We start from the raw sequence: 18,104 nt of genomic DNA, 5'->3' as shown, positions 1-18,104 counted from the left end.
AATTCCTAACATAGTACCTTTTTGGCAACAGGCTACATATAAATTGGATAGGAAAAGTATAGTTCTACTGATTTTAATCTTTCATTATCATCTCTCCATTAAGATACTATGCAAAACACAAAATACACTTAAAAACTGATAGTATATAATTTATTGCAAGCTTTAATAAGAAGGTAAAACATATTTCTGGTAGAAATTAGTGCTAAGATTCTAGCTGCCATTAAATCTTGCTAAATAAAGGTGCAGCTTAACCAGTTCAGAAGCCTTGACTAGTAAAAGGCCTTTACTACAACTTGAAAAGAATATTTAAGATTTTTTTCTGGGTGGTTGTGAACCATTGGCAGATGTTCCGGCGGAAGTGTTGACCAAAAAACTCAGATCTATGACTTTAAGTGCTGAAGTCTGACTAGAAGATGAACTTGTGCTTCTGGAGGATCTGAAAGACAAAAGCCCGTTGCTCAGAATACCAAATACACCTACATGTAAAGTAAAGCTTCTCCTAAAGGGTGTTTACCATGAAGCTACTTGGCAAGAGTGTTTATTCTAGAGACATGATGGATTTCTGCAGTAGACCTATGGGAATCTTGTTAGATCATAATTGATTCAATGTGCTAAAAGCAATATTGTAAGGATGTCCTTTGAAGATGGGAAAGGTTTCATATTCTAGGTACTTATTAGGGGCAGTTATCAAGAAAAGCTTATATATAAAGCACTTACTTGCTGGAGGCCAGAGAGCTGCGTGATGATGGCGAACTAGAACTTCGACTACCACCAACAGAGGAAATTGTAGGAAGTTCTAAATTGGACTAGAAAATTGAGAGAGAGAAAAACACTCTGACTTTAGGATTGTGTAATAGAACTCGGTATATCGGGAGAAAAAAAACGCAGATGAATGAGTTCTTTTACCATAAACATACTTTATAACAGAATTGAGTTGCCTTTGAAGGACACTCATCAGTAGCTCTGAACTATGAATCCAAATTTTAGCAGCAGTCAACTAGAAAACTAACCTGGTGAAAGTACATTTGAAAGGGTGTGGTTAAATCAGGATTTGCTTCTAGAATATCAGCTAACAGCTTGTCAATGGTTCTGTTGAAGTCTTTCAGTTCACGAAGATCAATGTCTCTTTCTTCTTGTGTTTCTGTTTTAGTTTTCTTTAGAGACTGAATTTCTTTGGATAGTCTGGAACACTTGAAAATATTTGTTAAAAATGTGCTACTGCAGAAATGTTATTCTTCAGAAGCTTACTAAGTATACATTCTCTAATTTTAACCCTACTGCTTTCTATCACGATACATTTGGAGTTTATCATTAATAGTATACCAACCTGTTTTATCACCCGTTCTAGCTTTGGCTTCTGTTCTTCTATTTCTTTATTCAGTTGCAAAATAATAGCTTCTTTTTTGTTTTTTTGCTCTTGGTAAAGGGCCTCCTGCTTCAGTATCATATCAAGACCTTTTTCCATGCTCTACAAATTCATATCAAAGAGTTTAAGTTTATAAAACAGTTCTGATATCCTACCACCAAGTGATTATAAAATCTGAAGGGATCTCTTACTGCTGCTACTTGCTTTTAAAGGTACCTCATGCAGTTAGTATTAATAATTATGCAACTCGTACTATCAGATGAAGTGTTTAATATATAAATACCCAAGTAGAGAGACCACTGCTTTACCCATATTAAAAATTTGCCTTTCAGAGTAGTGACAATGAAGTTAAGCTCTTCTGAAAGCATACACTCCTGTGTGCTGTTGTCAGCAAGGGTTATACATGGTAAAGCCCTCAATATTTTAGGAGTTAACTGACCAGTGCAAGCTGTCCTTCTAAAAATAACATGTATGTTACTTATTGCCATCTCCTGTGGGATGAGATGCATACCTTAAGTTTAAGTGAGTAAAATGATCTCCATAAAAAAAGCATGTCCTAAAACCTCATGACTTCCTAGGACTTGCTGCATGATGGAAACGTGTGTCCTTGTTCATTAGTCTCAAATGTAATATTTTTCTTGAGTAAGATCTATGTCCTGTGTTTAGAACAGGCAATAGGAATGTTTGCTTACCTTAATCAAATATTGAACATTGATCTAGAATATAAAAGGGTGCCTTTTGCTTCCTTTAACCTAAGGAAATTTTAAGTAAAATGTCCCACCTCACAGATCAACGTTGCTCTTTCTTCAGGGCTCTGTGTTTGTGCATTAATGGCAAAAAGAGTGAAGAGTAAATACTAAATGTGGGGGCTGAATACAGATTGTGCTTTCCTTGTGTTAGTGCTTAGTGCACTAAATTAGTTAGCCAGCTTTCTCTGGGTAAGCTAACACTGTTTCCACCAGCTGCAGCACCTTTAACATGCAAAACAGGAAATCATGTCCTAGAACATCTGGGGACTTAGACACCAGGGGACATTTCTAGGACATATGAATTTTAATCCTGCAATACTAGACTCTAATACATTATGCTACACAGGATTACAACTGCCTCCATTCTTTTTATCAAATGAGTATGCAGAATTTATAAGCATTTTTGCAGCTGGATGCCGGAACAGAGGATAATTTTCCCCATGTGCCTGTGGGATTTTTAACCTTAAAATTGTATGTGACTAAAAAGCCTGAAGGTGCATTATGACTCAGGGAATCACAAGCACTCAAATCGCTTTGACAGGAGACATACAGCCTTCTAAAAATTGCATCCACTTTTGCAAAGTATGGGATGTAAAAAGGAATGGGGGAAGATTTGTCACAGAATTTCCTGTTCTTTCAATGAGACGGTTGGTGTGGGTTAAGGGATATGTTATAGCCTTGTCTATTCAGCTGGAACTTCTGCTTGTACCTCACCTGGAGGTTTTCCTGAAGTTCTTTGATCTGCTTTCGTTTGTATCTGTACTTTTCATCAGCAGCTCTTTTTTCCTCTTCTAGTTTCAGTTTTTCCTTGAACTCCTCACCTGTGATCCCAAACATTAACTCGGTCAAGTGCTGAACAAGCAATGTGCACAACCTAGCTTAAGATGTTCAATCTTCATTTTAACTGTGTGAAGAAGTACTAATATATTCTGCATCATTTATGGCTAGACCAAGGATTCAATTGATTAAAATACATATAGTGCTTGTACTATATTATAAACTGTGCATATAAAATGTTAAAAAATAACCAGAAGGCATGAAATCACTGTTTCAAATAAACCCACAGACTAACAGAATTTGATGTAAAAATACCTGTAGTGACTACTCCTCCCTTGTTATCTTTAACAGATACATCAAGGTGTAGGACTTCTTTGGGTTTTTTTTGTTTGTTTGTTTTTTAAACTGTATCACTTGTCCCAAATGACTATGAAAAAGTAACAGGTATCATGAAAGATAATGATTTAAGAGCCACTGTTTCCAGAGCCAGCAGAGGGCACAGAAGTTAAATAATCCAATTCTGTAAATTGTTTGTGCTGATGTGTTTTTTTAAGGCCAAACAAAGAAGGTTCCAGTGGAAAAAGGAGAGCAAGTACAAAAACACTTAAAAATGCTCCAGATATTTTCTAGAATTCTGAGAAAATGCCAGCCCTTTTAAATGGGCTACGATTTTAAAATTTAAAATACCCAGCTTGTTGATATTTTAAAAATTGCTGCCACTGCAATTTACTCTTCAATAAAACTTCATTTGTCCCTGATGCTAGCTTACTGCTTTGTTTCTCCCCTTCTACATGCAAGTCAGATAAGGATACTGCAGCCAAGGGCTTCAGTTTATCACTCAAGTGTTTCTACCTGGGCTGGCCGTAACTGAGCAACCGCTGGAAGGGATACGATTGTTCTGAGGATGGTTTTGTGCCAAAGCCAGCTCAATCTACCCAGGGAATTAGTCTGAGTTAGTAGATATGCCTGGTGGAGCCCAGCAGAGAAGGAAGGGCTTTTTGCACTGCGGTGGGTAATGTGTGCCCAGTTTTCCTGTTAGAGCTATGCACTTAGCTGGGCCCTCCTTCTCCCGGTACCGATTTCTTTATTTCTCCCAGTAATACTGTATAGCTCACATGCTTTGCCTCTTTACTTTTCCTACTCATGACTTTTTGCAATATTTAGAGATGTTTACATTAATCAGATGACAGAATGTGAACATAAAGTCTGTCTTGCTGACCCTTTTTCTGTGCTTAGTTGTTTCCGCTCTGCCTTGCTGAACCAAGTCATAGCAATGTATGAAATACACTGCCTTTTGCTATTGTCAGTTTAGTCTCTCTCTCATTCACTCATGTCATTGAATTTCCCCAATATATGCTAGCTTTATACCATGATCCATAAGTTGCACAGCAAATAGCAATTTCCATTTTACATACTTGTCTCAGTAACTTCCTTGAAGGAGTTTCGGTAATTGCTGTTGCAGTTATTAAGTACATGCAGAGTGTTCTCCAGAGCTACAATTTCTTTCTCAGCTTTGCAAATCTTTGCATCTAAATCATCACCTTCACGTTGAAGTGTTTCCTTTTCCTGTGCAGCCTGAAAAGAAAACTGGTATTTTAGGTGACTGAAACAGATGGTAAAAACATTAAGGTAATTATAACGGAAAAAAATACCAGCAATATTTATGAGTTAATATCCTGAGTAGATAGGGAGCTTATCCATGGGGTTAGAACCACTCTGAGATTTCAACTACTAGGTAACTGGAAAGAGTAAACAGTAACTGAATTTACAGTAACTGACGTTCTTTAGGTTTTCATGTGCATTTCATTATTACCGAGTATCTCCCCTTATATAGACCAAAGCTTAAAAAGTCCTGATGAGTAGAACCCCTAGCACAGTTCTTATGTTTTGTCCTGCTGACATGACAAAAACCTCTGAGTTTCCTTTAATTGCAAAATTCAGTTAAGAGTTGAGTTTGTACATTACATAAACCCACCAAGGAAGTGTTAAAAACCTTTCAGTTTTTCTAGGAATTATCAACTTGGGAGCTTCATTATTTTGATCTATGAGCCTGGTGAGAAACCCAGGCAGCAGGAGAAGGGGAAGGATTTCCTAGAGCCCTTGTAGCTTCTGTATTTTGCTTGGTCACCACCCCACCAGAGGGACAAGGACTACGGTGTGCTGTGCAGAGACAGCTATGAGAGCTGGAGGAAAGAGAGCCCTAATGCTTCCCTGTAGCTACACATCACCTGCCAGAGGCAAGCAGCAGTGGAAGGTGAGTAATAGCCAAGCACCTTGGAGAACTCTTAGGTAACTTTCCTTCACCTTGAAGTAATCATCTTTGTTTACCCACTGGAACGCAGATGGGTGAAATTCTGTCATCTTGTCAAGGAAAGAGGCGATCGAAGACCCTTCTGCAAGCTTTTTGGAGGCAATGTGATGTCTGGTAAACCGAATGCAATGTCAAGTGGCTACACTGAGGGTGTCAGTAATGCAGCCCGTCTTGCTTTGGAAGATAATGCATACAGTGAAGTGTGCATTTATTTCCTGGTGAAGGTAACTGATTTAGCTTACAACTTCTGGGTAGACTTGGACAATTACCTTTTGATGTTATGTACTTTTCATCCTCTTTGCTACAAAGTTGGGGATTAGCAAACAGGTTTCTTTCTTTGAAAGTAAAACGCAAATGCTCTTTTAATATCAGTAGTACAAAAAGGTGTTACAGTGCCAGATGAAGGAGACTTTGGAAGAAATAATAGAATGTGGATGCTCATTTAGATGGAAATCCTGTAGCATGCTGAGTGGCAACTCAGAATAGTTGTCCTGTAGGAAGACCTGGCCAGATGCAACATTGTACTAGGAAAGCTTCCTTCAAAGGCTCTTCTGCTACTCAGAAATGTAATATTGTGCCAGTACCCCATCACACTTGTAGGGGGTACACGCACAGAGACCACAAGGGCTATACTGAGGGTCTCTTGCTGTGATTTTGTACTAACAGAAATACCATCGTTGATAAATTCCTCACTAAAAAGAGAAAAGTGTGTAGACCCAAGATGACTGTTAGAGACATTTTGATTTTGGAGCAAATCAGAAAACATGTGGATATTCCAAAATCAGCTATTGTATTATGGATATAGACTTTTTTTTTTATGAAAGGCTTAAATGTGCGTAGATGAATAGCAAGTTAGTGGAGGAAACTCACATTTTTCAATGTAAGCATAAAAAAATATGGTAAAATAAATACTTCAAGATAACATTCCCTGGGAATGCTAAAAGAAGGTAAGATTACATGAAACATTGTGATAAACTCACTTATGGATGGATTACCACTGAGCTAGTAGTACTTCCAGTGACTATGTAGAAGATTAATGAGCAGTGAAGTAAGTATTTGTTGAGATTTTCAAAATGCACCAAATTAAGTCTCTGCTTACATCAGGACTGACCACAGCGATTCATTTGAAATCCCTGTAGTATTTAAATAAACAACAGTATCAGATAACATAAAACAATTAGACTGAAAGCAAATTGTAGATAGGAGGTTGTCTTAGTTACTGTAATAGAGCCCAGGGAAATCTATACCTTAATACTCTACTACCTCAGCTGTAAATTATGAAGCTAGCACAATACCTTAATTACGTAGTAGGCCTGAGTTTTCTCCTCTTCTCCTTCAGGTGGCATCATGACAACAGTAAGAATTTCGTATCTGCTTCTCAGTTTATCGATTTTGTTTAGGCGATCTTGGAATTCAGCACTAATTTATTTCAAGGAAAAATAAATGGAGTGAGAAAGTCCTGTAATATTTTGCAGGCAGTTCTTGCTATAGCAGTTTAAATTACTGGCTACAATTACTCAAGCATTCTGTGCATGTGTTAGGAGGTAGATATGGCAGTAGTTGAGTCGATACTGGCTTTTGGTTCTCCCTCAGCCACAGTCTTCCCCCCACCACCCTTTCTTTTCCTGTCTATCCACCGTTCTTTCTCAGTTCTAAAATGAGTCAAATGTACTGTCATATTCCAGAGCCCTGCATCATGGGAGGCTGTGTCACAGCTCTCCCCAGAAAATATTTAAAGGCTTGGCATTTAAATCCTACAGCTGCACAAACTGCCCCCTGCTGATGCTATCTTAATATTGCCACTGCTGGATGAGCGTAAGCAACAGCAGGCAACAACCCCAAATCAAATTACATGGAAGTACCAATTAGGTGTGTAATTATCAAAAGGGGAAAAAAAACAGTCTGCACTCTCAGTGAGCAGTTAAGCTTTAGTCACACTAAATCACTCTAATTTCCTATTGTGTGGGGTGGGGTTAGCTGAGGAGTGAATAAAAAGCCTGCCACATTTCTGCAACTCAGCTGCTGAAGCTTTGAATTTTGGCTGGATTTAACCACCAACAGCAATGTAGATATTGGAAGTGCAGAGCTAAAGACTGACAGCTATGTGGCATATTACAGCAGGGAAAAGTTTAAGTGTGACTGCTTTGTAAAGTGTTTTTTGTATCATAATAGGTAAGCACAAGTGAGTCAACTATATACTGCAGGAGGCCTAGGAATTTTGTTATACAGAACAGATAGTGAAGAACTCCTTTATTAAGGGGAAGAAAATCTTACAGGTGAGCCAAAGTCAAAGTTTTATCAAGTACTTTTGAATAAACCCTCTTCAAAAGTAACTTGGAAATAGTTTGTCAGAGCTCCAGAAGCTGTTTTCAAAGTTCTTGATTATTTTGAAAAATGCAGGATCACACCTGCAAGCTTTACTTTAAAAAATCTTTTGTGGAGCTAAAGTAGCAGCACATCTGCAGCTGAAGTTTCCTCTCAATAGTAGAGAGGATCTTTGCTAGCAGGTTAAACACACTCTTGTCCACCCATGATACAGGACAACAGGGAAAGAGACATTGTCCAAAGCTCAAAATGAAAGACATGTTTTCAAAGAAAGGGTAGGCAAAAAGATCAATGGTTCAGTATATGATTTTGAACAAGATTTACTTCATCCTCAATTTCTCTGGTGGTTGGTGGAATAGAGTAAAATGCTTATTCCTCTGTAAGGAAGTTCTCATCTTACAGGTAGAAATTTTAAATTTAAGTTTCAGTTGACTTCAACTGAAGTTTTACATTTAACATTTTGGGCCATTAAATTAATAAAACAATTTAAGAATAGGGAAGACAACAAGTTGCTTTTTTATTAGATTAAAAAAAAGGGGGGGGGGAGAAAGAAAAAGCATTTGGAGAATGATTAGATAGGATTTTTAGGGAAACACCTTTTAGTGTGTTTTAAGTTGTATTGTGGTTCTTAACTCACTGTTAAGAGATTTTGAAAATAAAGAATAATGACCTTATGCGTTGACGTTCCTGATCCACAAGTCTTATCTGCGAGTCCATCATTGCCTTGTGAATCTTAATTTCTTCAGTTCTTTCTGCTATCGCTGTTTTTAACTTCAATTTTTCTTTTTCCAGTGTGAGAACTTTCTCTGCCTTACTAGACAGGGTATCTTGAAGACGTTTCAGTTCTAGTTTTAAGAGATTTTCTTCAACCATCATCTCCTAACAGATGTCAAAAAAAAGCTCAGAATAAGAAAGTATCCTTTTTATTTAGATATTTGTAAATAAGTTAATGAAAATATAAAGCATCCATTTTCTTATCCTCTGTATATACATTTGTAAGACTCATTCTGCTCTGCATTAAGGATGTTCTTAATACCTCCTTTGCTAACAGTTTACGTGGTGAACGCTGCATGGGTAAGTTGCTTCCTGAATGGTTTTCTAGAAATTCTTCAGAAGCACTAATTTAGACTGAGTTTAGGGGTCATTAGGCATTTTCACGTGCAACTTTCTTGTAATTTGCTATTATGAATTATGAGATTATAAAGATTTTTAAAGAAATGAAGCAGACCTGAGGCTGTTACAAGTCATTTGAGACATTACAGTGTCTTGAAAAATAGATTCTGTATATCTACAAATTATGATGTATTATGAGCAACCTTATATATATCAAAGCACATGAAGTGTAGTCATTTGTGAACCTCATTAGCACATGAATACTTTGAATCAATAAAACAAACTCTTGTGTATCCCAAGCTTGTAACTATTTTTCTACTCTGACTTTTCTCACACTATCATCTTCCTTCCTTTGTTCACCTGAATTTCAGCCCCTAAAAAATCTTCTAGGTTAGGGAAAGAGATAGTTCTGGGGAGCAAGTGCAGCAAGTTGCAGCAGGGCTGATAGATCAAAACTGTCTCCTGAAAAATCTCAAAATTTAATAAGCAAAATTAATCAGCATAATAGAAAATGAAAGTTTAATACTGGGAGAAGGCATGCTGGCTAGAGGAAGAAACAAGTCCGAGAGTGCTGTTTAATGGGCATATTAAGATCATAGCCATGAAAGTGACATCAAATCAAAGTTTGAGAAGAAAGGTGTGAGCGAAGAAACTGTGGTATGGTAGCTCATGAGGCTATGTAGGAAAAAAAAAAAAAAAAAAAAGTAAATTTGGAAAATAATACTGTACCTGCTTAATAGCTTTAGCTTTTTTTAACTCCTGATCTGATTTCTCATTAAAAAGATTTAGTTCATTTATCTTGATCATCACATCATTTGTTTCTTCTCCTGTTTTATCCATAGCTTTCTTGATGAATTGGACATCATTCTGTTTCCAAGTAAGTTATATTTAATTAAGTTCAGTGAGTACAAGTAATGCCAAAATCAGGTAATTTTAAATTACATATTTTAAAATCTTGGTACCAGGGACCATCATCATCTTGAGCCCATGTGCTACTGTCTGAATCTTTCAGCTAATAATTCTAATACTATTTGGTGTTGGTTTAAAAAAAGAAATAAAAGCAAGGCCTGATATGTCTGGTGCTCACTTACAGAGTCTTAATTCATCTTCATAAAACCATCTGAATTTGATAAGACTCCAGAGTATTAATAAATACTGCCCCTTCAATTTAGTAATGCTACCTTTTAGAATTCTAAATGCAGATGTACAACTTTTATGAAAAAATACAAAGAGAGTAGCGTCAAAGAATAACAATCTGTAATTTTCAGATATTCTAATGATAAATTCAGACATTTCCAAGTGCTCTTATCATGTCTTGAAATGAAAGTTCAGCTTGTCTTCCCAACATTTCAACAAGTTGTCTTTGTGCTAATGCATCTTATTTATACAGTAATGATGAACTTTTGGGAAGGTACAGGGAAAGAATGAGATAGCAAGTTGGGTTACATGTATTTCAACTCAGTACCAAATTATTAATAAGAAATGCACTTAATTAATTTACTTAATTCCACTGCAGGAAAAAGACTAATGTTCTAGAAAGTTACCTGAAGTTTCTTGTGTTGTCCATGTAAAATATTATATGTATTTTTCTTTTCTTCTAAGGTTTTCTTAAGTTCAGCAACTTTTGCTTCCAGAACTTGCTTTTCATCCACATTAACCTCCCCTTCTAACCGTGATAGCCGTCTCTCTACTTGCTGAATGTAAAAATCCTGTTAAAATAGTTTAAGAGAATAAATTAATAGTCTAAGATAAGCAATAGTCTAAGATAAGCAATAGTCTAAGATAAGCAATAGTCTAAGATAAGTCTAGCAATAAATTAGCAATAGTCTAAGCAATTATCCATTAGCAATTATTATCAATTATTAATTAGCAATTGGCAATTAATAGTCTAAGCAATTATCTAGCAACAGTGAAAATTAGCAATAGTCTAAGATAAGCATAAACAGTTGCAGCCTTGCATTAATGCTAACATATGAGATCCAAACTTGGAACTAGATGTTGGCTTTAGGACAGTCACCTAATTAAACTAGTGTTTTATAATAATCTATGGCTTTTAAAACTCATTAATGTGAAACAGCAAAAATGTTCTTAGATGACTAATGATTCAGAAGTAATGTTGTGTAAGAATAACAAAACATACCCAGCAAAGTCTGCTGTAGGGAAGCTTACAGTGGAGTTGCCATCTTACTAGCAGATGTTGATGGAAAAGGGCAGACTTTCAAAGTAGTGCATAGGAAATATGCACAAAATCCCACTAGTAAATAACAGGATTTTGGCATGTACCTCTTGTATCTCTTTAAAAATTTACTGCGAGGTGTCTGTGGTTCACAGGGATCAAAGTAAAGAATTGATTTGAGAAATCAGTGCAAAAGGAAAAGATCCAAAAATAATGAAATATGCGTGCACGTAACATGGGTGATATAGAACAACTTTCAGTTATTCCAGTTTTATTCATACATTTAGAGACAGAAATGCAGACTTGAAATTAACATGGCACAGAATTTCTCAAAGATGTTGGTCGAAATTATAGAACTTAAGCTATTTCGTATTATTGTTACTGTGAGCAAGTAACAAAGGGAGGGCTTGTTAACATTTTACCTGTTTATACATTATTTCCTGTTGTCTTAATGCATCTGCATCAAGTTTACGCAGACGACTGTTAAGATTTTTAAGTGCTGTCCGACTTCCCTCGATTTCTGCCACAATACTCTTCTCCTTATCCTTTTCTGTCTTTAGCTCTTGGGTTTTCTTGAAATGTAGGTCTTTCAAATGCTTCATTTCTGTTTCTTTTTCCTGATGACAAATTAATGATTAAATAAGTTATTCTAAGGAATTATTTGCCTTTTTAAGTCATATATAGGAAGATTTAAAAATACAAACTAATAGTAATGTGGAATTTCATAGGTCTTTAAAACACTTGAGTAGAAAAATATTTGATTTTTTTTTTAAATAAACTTGGATCATACCCTGCTATGACATGACTTTTTATGATTCAAATGATGATATTTATCTACCCTTCGGAAAATTTGAGATGAAGCGGCTAATTATCATATTAATATATATATTCCATTCTAATAAGTAAATAATCATTTGTTTAATATAGAAGTTACAAATTTCAAATGAATCCTTATTTGCAGAAACAATTTAGAACACTACCTTGACATTTTTCTCTTCTTCCTTTAATATTTCTTCCATTCTCAAAGCTTTCTCCTCTGAAGTCAGGGTTTTCTCAGTCACAAGCCTCAGTTTACTGGAAAGACTTGCATTTTGCTCTTTAAGAGAGACTAATCTAAAAAAAAAAAAAAAAAAAAAAAAAAAAAAAAAAAGCATGAGGTGTACATGCAACTTTCAGTTTAACTTAATAACACTGCTAAAACTAAATATCATATCTAATTGAGCAGTTGCATAATAAAGTTGCTAAACTTGAATGTATGATAACCAAGGACTTCTTCAGATTTTACATCTGCTTTAAAAGCAAGGATTACCCGGAGTATTTTCAAGTTGTACAGAGCCAGAACCTATGCAGGAAGTGAAACAACCAGAAAACTGGATGTCTTAATAAACATCATTAAAGTTCTTTGCTCCATCAGGAATCTGATTACATAACTAACTCTTACAAACTATGTTTCTAAAGGTCTGTTTCTTACCTGGATTGTTTTTTCTGAATTTCCTTCTTCAGATTGGATACTTGTATCCTTGAAGCTTCTAGATCAGAAGTAGCTCTTGCCACAGTGCATTTCAGAGCGTTCAGCTAATAAATTAAATAAGAGTTTGTTTGCTCCATTTTCACTTTGCTACAGGCAGGGCCTCTTAGAATTTTGAGTTTTATTTATTGAAATGTAACAGTTTTCTAAATGAAAAGTGCTGCAAACTCTCTGCTCATTTACAGCAGCACAGCTGGTGGAGTCATTAACTAATGTTCATAAAATTATGAAAGTTGCAGGTTGGATTATGAACTAGCTGGACGCTGCAACCCCTGTCCAACAGCATCTGTATGAGTAGAACCAGATTTTTATAGAGCATATCTGATTTTGCTGAGGTTCTTTGTAACCATGGATACTCTTACATATCTAATCACCATTTCTACTCCTAACTTTTGAGTATAAATAGGATAGGAATATTTGTACTGTAGAAGTAGCTCATTAGTCTTCATGGTATCACTTAACAGCTTAAATGTAATTGCCTTTGCTTTAAGAGAAACCTCATAACCTGTTCAAAAGTATATAGCAGGTTTCTCTCTTATTCAGGGTGAAATGTAAATCTCAGATGCTTTCTCATGCAGGTTTCTCAATTATATCCCACAGAGGCTCTGACACACAACAGTGGGACGCTGTTTTCAAACACATTACCTGGCATTAATTTTTGGAGATCTTTAAGGAGCTCACAGTTTAGAGAGAAAAATCTGCCAATCTCATGAACTCTTCAAGTCTGCATGAAGTACAGGGTAATGGAGCAGCCTCCAGCTTGGGAGGTGCCCGAGGAATCCGGCCTCCAAAGCCTTTTTTCCCCTGCATTGGAACCTCTGATTGAGGGGGGTGGTTTTAGTCATGTAGAATATGGATAATTTAATTAGGATATCACTTTCTGAACCAGCTTCTATAGAGAGAAGTTATCCAAATTTAATGCCACAATAGAGACATAGAGATATTTTTGAGCCCAGACAGTGTTAGTGTTACTGTTTTCCTATTAACAGAAAAGTAAGACAAATGTATCCCTTCTTAACAGACTCTGGAGACTTAAATTACCTCTGACAACTACTTATAAAAGCATTTAAGAGATGTAGCAATGCAGCTCATTCCTAATGCTAAGTACAGATTAAATATAATAACTAACAGAATTGATCACAGCTTGTTCATTAGGACCGCCCTTTCCTACTGCCTCTTGATTAGAAAGCTATGTGGAAGTTTGTGGGTGGTTTTTTTTTTTTTTTTTTTTTTCTCCACTCTCTCTCTCCTTTTTTGATCCCCCACTAATTTTAACGTAACTGCAAGGACTATCAACACTTACTTTTCAGAGCACAGGGTAACAGTTTTTTTGGAATCCAGAAGAAATTTCTCTCATCATCATTCAATTCTGCAGGCTACGCATGCTAACAGCAAGGCACAAACCTTCTGAAGTGTTTAATAGCATACAATTCAAGATAAAATTTACCTATCTTATGCCAGTGCAATAGAGAATTCAAGGTCATCTCAGTGGCTGTGCTTCTGCTCTTGTTCAATCCTATTTGTGAAGGGATTGAATTTGTGACTCAGATGCAAATAATCAAGAGCAGACTGCAAAGAACAGACTTCGGTTTTACACTATGCTCCTCATCAGTTTTTACTCTGACATTTCCTCTATCTAGTTAGAAATTAGAGATTTTTACAATCTGTTTCTCTAAACTATTGGTCATCATTACCTCATCCTGCAGCTGAACTCTGTAGGTGTCCTGGGTTTGATACTCGTTTCGCAGGCTAGTAGCTTCCCGCTCAGCAGAAGAAATTGCCTTTTCATATTCCGCATTATTAACAGTTTCATTTATCAAAAAGGAGGTTTTCTCTTTGAGGACAGTCTCTTTTTCTCGCATCTCCTGTTTTATCTCTGTTATTAACTATCAGAATAAAAACATTTCAGACTTGCTTGCATTAGTTAATAAGCTTTGCATTAGAAAACCATACAGACAGCAGATAGATTGCTGTTAAGACTTCCATTTGCATGAGACAGCCTATTTGTCATACCATTCAAGTTCAAGAATGCTGTTTCCTGTCTGGATTTGCAGGGTGCACCTAGGGACCAATTTTTATATGATTATTTGTCATAACTGTGACATACAGAGTAGTCATGCATTTGTTTTTGTTTTGAAATCACTGCCCAAACACAAAATCTCTCATTGCAGTTTTTCTGCACTCGTGTGCTAAGAAACAACACTCCGTCTTATTGCTGCTTAGGTCAGAGAAACAGCAGTTCTAAGACTTGCATGCTTTGGGTCTTCTGATCACCTTGAGAATGAAAATCAAACCTTTTATAAAGCACAGCACCATTACTTACGCTAAGAGATACTTCTTTCATAATAAAGGTAATTCATATCTGACTATAAAATTAATCAAAACAAAGCACTGCTTTTGCATATCTTTTTGTAATACTTGAACTCTGAAACAACTTAATATAGAATACAGGAAGTCACCACAAGACCACTGTGCATCCAAAACTGTTCTACATGGGAGAGTGGTGATTTCCAACCAATTTTACATATAAATAAGACAGATATATAGATCAGTCACAACAGAGTTTTACCATAGCACAGTGATCAATCTGTTGATCTCTTCTTTGCATCTGTTCAATTGCATTCTCCCACTGCCTGATGACTTCTTGCCTTTCCCGATGAACTCGGCGAAAATCTTCAGCTGTCTTGTCAAGCTCTATCTGTTTAAAAGGAAGGACTGCTATGATTCCTGATTTAAGAATAATAATAAAAAAAAATTGCAATAAATCTTCAAGAACTTTAAGCACAAACCTGAGCTGTTATGGTTTCTATAAGCTCATTATCAAGAGCTCTGTGTTTCTGATTTGCTTGCATGGTCAGTTTTTCTACTTGGAGCGTTAGTGCCTGAAATGAGATGATATGAAAGGATAATGTATGTAATGATAATAATGAATATGTAATGTCAGACATTTTTAAAGTTCTGGTACAATTAAGGGTGGAAAACAATCCTTATGAAATCTAAACTTGTGACTGCAGCATCTGTTTATACTGTCTTTCATAACTCTAGACAGTTTTACTCAAATAGCCTTTATCCTCAGTATTATTAAATTCACTTCTAATGGAAAAAAATCTATGTTATCTATACATATCTGGCATTAGTTTTTTAAAGCAAACTCCACACTTCACAATGAACTATGTTTACAACTGGTGGCACAGTTTTCTAATGACTACAAGAAATTACTATTACACTTTCTTATCTAGGTAAAACTTAAATTTTATCCAGAAAAACAAGGAAATTAATGCCTTTCAGCCTTGTAAAATCTAATCTCTCTCTGTCCTTTAAAATGAGCCTTAAAAAGAATTACACTGTTGTGCTAAGTGGAAACCATCATATTTTAAAAGCACTGTTTTACAAATCTTTTCTCTGTCTTGTTTGACTTGACAATATAACAAAGTCTTCAGGTGCTAAAAATAGGTTTCTGTTTTTCTTTCTACAAAATTGCTGTTAGATTTACTTACTCCTAGTTTCTCTTCATCTCGTTGTGCATACTTCTGAATTGTGATAGTATCATTATCTTTACGATTTGATTCCTTTATCCAACTCTCCAAAACTTCCTCATCACAGTTCACCTGTTGTCTTAGGTCTTCCAGCTTCTTAGTGGTTTTGCTTATATTATTCTAATAAGTTTTGAAATAAATTAAAGGGTTAATATTCACAGAATTTATTAGACATATAATATTAACTGAAACAACCAGGTCAAGCTTCTGTGAGAACTTAAGTTTACAGTGATCTTATTGTCAGAGTTGACATCTGGCCTTAAGAGTCCCGCTGTTGTTAGCCCACCTTTATAACTTTGAGAGTGATATCAATATCTATATATGTCAATATACCAATATTCATTACACTGAGTTCCTGAGTTCTTGAATGTGATAACTGTCTTTCAACCTCTAGGTAATACTTGCTAAGTCTTGTCCAGTCTAGGTAAGAAGTTACTCAACATTATTTTATGCATACCATGAAAAGTACATCTAGATCACTTCTAGTTTATAAGTTTTACATATAAATAACTTTTTGACTTCTGGAAGCTTTAGCGCAAAAAAAGGTCACGAAACTGAAACATGGAAGTTCTCTTAAAAATGTTTAAATCTTACTTCTTGACTGTTTTTCTTTTCTCTTAAGAAAACTATTTCATCTTCCAGTCGTTTAATCTCACTTTTGAGACGTCCACATTCTCTCTCAGCAAGGGCTTTGAAGTGTTGTTCAGTTACAATTTCATTTGCTCGGGCTTTGTAAAGAGACTAGAGAATAATACAATTCAGCATTTTACATTTATAGACCTTTATCTCCAAAAAAAAAAAAAAAATTATGTACAACCAAATCAGAACTCAGAAATGGCTTGATTTTGATTTAAATAGACAAATTTTCAGAGTAGCTTTAGTGTTCAAATTTTAGTATCTCAAATACATATCATAATATACCCACTGCACAGTATCACATATTCACAGATCAGCCATTTATATCTTAATTACTCAATTCAAAAATATTTCAGAATCTTAATCTCTTCAAATCAAAATCTCAGTCTCTTAATTGCAGAGGGCTTTCTGTGACACTCGCAGGCACATCAAGAGAAGTGGTTTTATTGTTTTGAGTTATGCACCAGGCTGGCCTAGGGCGAGACCTCTGTATTGCCTAATCTTCCTGACAAAAGTGATTTGAGAGATCTTTACAATAATTAATCTTTACTAGAAGCTTCTCATACACAGAGAATGGCTTGTGCTGCTTCTTTCTTCTTCGGCAAACTAAAACTTGAATGCAGCACTGCAAAACTGGAGAGGCTCTTCCCCTGCAGGGAAGGTCTTTAAGGCTTTTTCACATAGCATTTTCTAACTGATGTGGCAGTTCTGCGTTCTACCTGACTTGGCAGTTTTTGAAACTTTAAGCTGTCCATTCCAGCCGATGAATAGAGTCCAACTGCAGGTCCCTCAACACCTTGACCATCTCATTTCATTGTCAAGTCCAAAAAAAAAAAAAAAAAAAAACTTTTTTTCCTCTCTTACTTGGACCACATTTTTCATATTATCTGTGAAAATATTTTTTCATAAAGATTTGTAAAATGCATTGTGTGGTGGCTTTTTCAATGACCAAGTATGGTCACTAAGACACATGATTTAATGTATGTTTCCCATGCAAGTCCTATAAGAAGGGCCTGAGAAATCCGTAACACAAGTAACAAAATGCACGGGGACACAAGCCACAGAAAAACCTTGACGTCACCAGTGTGGCTAATAAAACACATGTACTTGGCAAGCAGTTTACCTGAGTGAAGCTGAACTCCTGTCTCACGTTTTTTAAGTGAGATGTCATTGCTGCTATTCGCTCGTCAGTGTCACTCAGCTGGTTCTGCAGATTTACTTTCTCCTTTTGCATCTTCTGCAGCTGTTTTGAAGTCAGAGTTGTTAATTAGCTACTTTGGGCATCTAGTCACCTGCAGCTACTTAAGGGCACAATGGCGGGGGGAAAGGTGCTGGGTTCCGGTGCTGCCGGCGCCAGGAAGGGCCGGTCCGAGCCGGCTCCTGCGGCTGCCGCGCTCACCTCCTGCTCCAGCGCCCTGTTCTCCGCGTTGGCCACGGGCACGGCGTAGCCATCGTCCCAGCGCAGCTCGGCCAGCACCGAGGTGGCGGCGGCGGCGCCCTCCATGACGGCGGCGCCCTCCATGGCCGCGGCGCCCTCCATGGCGGCGGCGCGCGGCCCTTAGCAACGGCAGCGGCGCCCGCCTCGCG

The 18,104-nt window shown here is 36.5% G+C and overlaps 1 protein-coding gene across 1 annotated transcript; it reads right to left on the bottom strand.

Annotated features, from left to right (window-relative positions):
• Positions 1–298: 298 nt before the first annotated feature.
• Positions 299–18,026, bottom strand: CCDC39 (coiled-coil domain 39 molecular ruler complex subunit). Its single transcript, XM_010217819.2, has 20 exons — positions 17,917–18,026; positions 17,641–17,760; positions 16,476–16,622; positions 15,843–16,001; positions 15,135–15,227; positions 14,915–15,043; positions 14,040–14,231; positions 12,289–12,392; positions 11,798–11,930; positions 11,240–11,434; positions 10,186–10,350; positions 9,371–9,508; positions 8,199–8,407; positions 6,499–6,622; positions 4,308–4,467; positions 2,830–2,936; positions 1,328–1,468; positions 1,011–1,190; positions 718–806; positions 299–436 (listed from the first exon to the last, which is right to left on the bottom strand). The coding sequence occupies exons 1-20, from the start codon at positions 18,019–18,021 to the stop codon at positions 307–309; spliced, it is 2,820 nt and encodes a 939-aa protein (XP_010216121.2). The 5' UTR covers positions 18,022–18,026; the 3' UTR covers positions 299–306.
• Between the last annotated feature and the right edge of the window lie 78 nt (positions 18,027–18,104).

Source organism: Tinamus guttatus, unplaced genomic scaffold (assembly GCF_059628265.1).
Source record: "Tinamus guttatus ecotype Peru unplaced genomic scaffold, ASM5962826v1 Tinamus_guttatus_pri_ptg000198l, whole genome shotgun sequence".
NCBI lineage: Eukaryota > Metazoa > Chordata > Aves > Tinamiformes > Tinamidae > Tinamus > Tinamus guttatus.
The sequence above is the reverse complement of the archived record's forward strand: the minus strand, read 5'-3'. Positions and strand labels throughout refer to the sequence as shown.

Coding starts and splice junctions, on each gene's coding strand:
- CCDC39 (XM_010217819.2), bottom strand. CDS start 18,021: ATGGAGGGCGCCGCCGCCGCCACCTCGGTGCTGGCCGAGCTGCGCTGG. Junction 16,623..17,640: donor AGGAGTTCAGCTTCACTCAG/GTAAACTGCTTG, acceptor ATTATTCTCTAG/TCTCTTTACAAAGCCCGAGC. Junction 11,931..12,288: donor ATTCAGAAAAAACAATCCAG/GTAAGAAACAGA, acceptor TTTTTTTTTTAG/ATTAGTCTCTCTTAAAGAGC.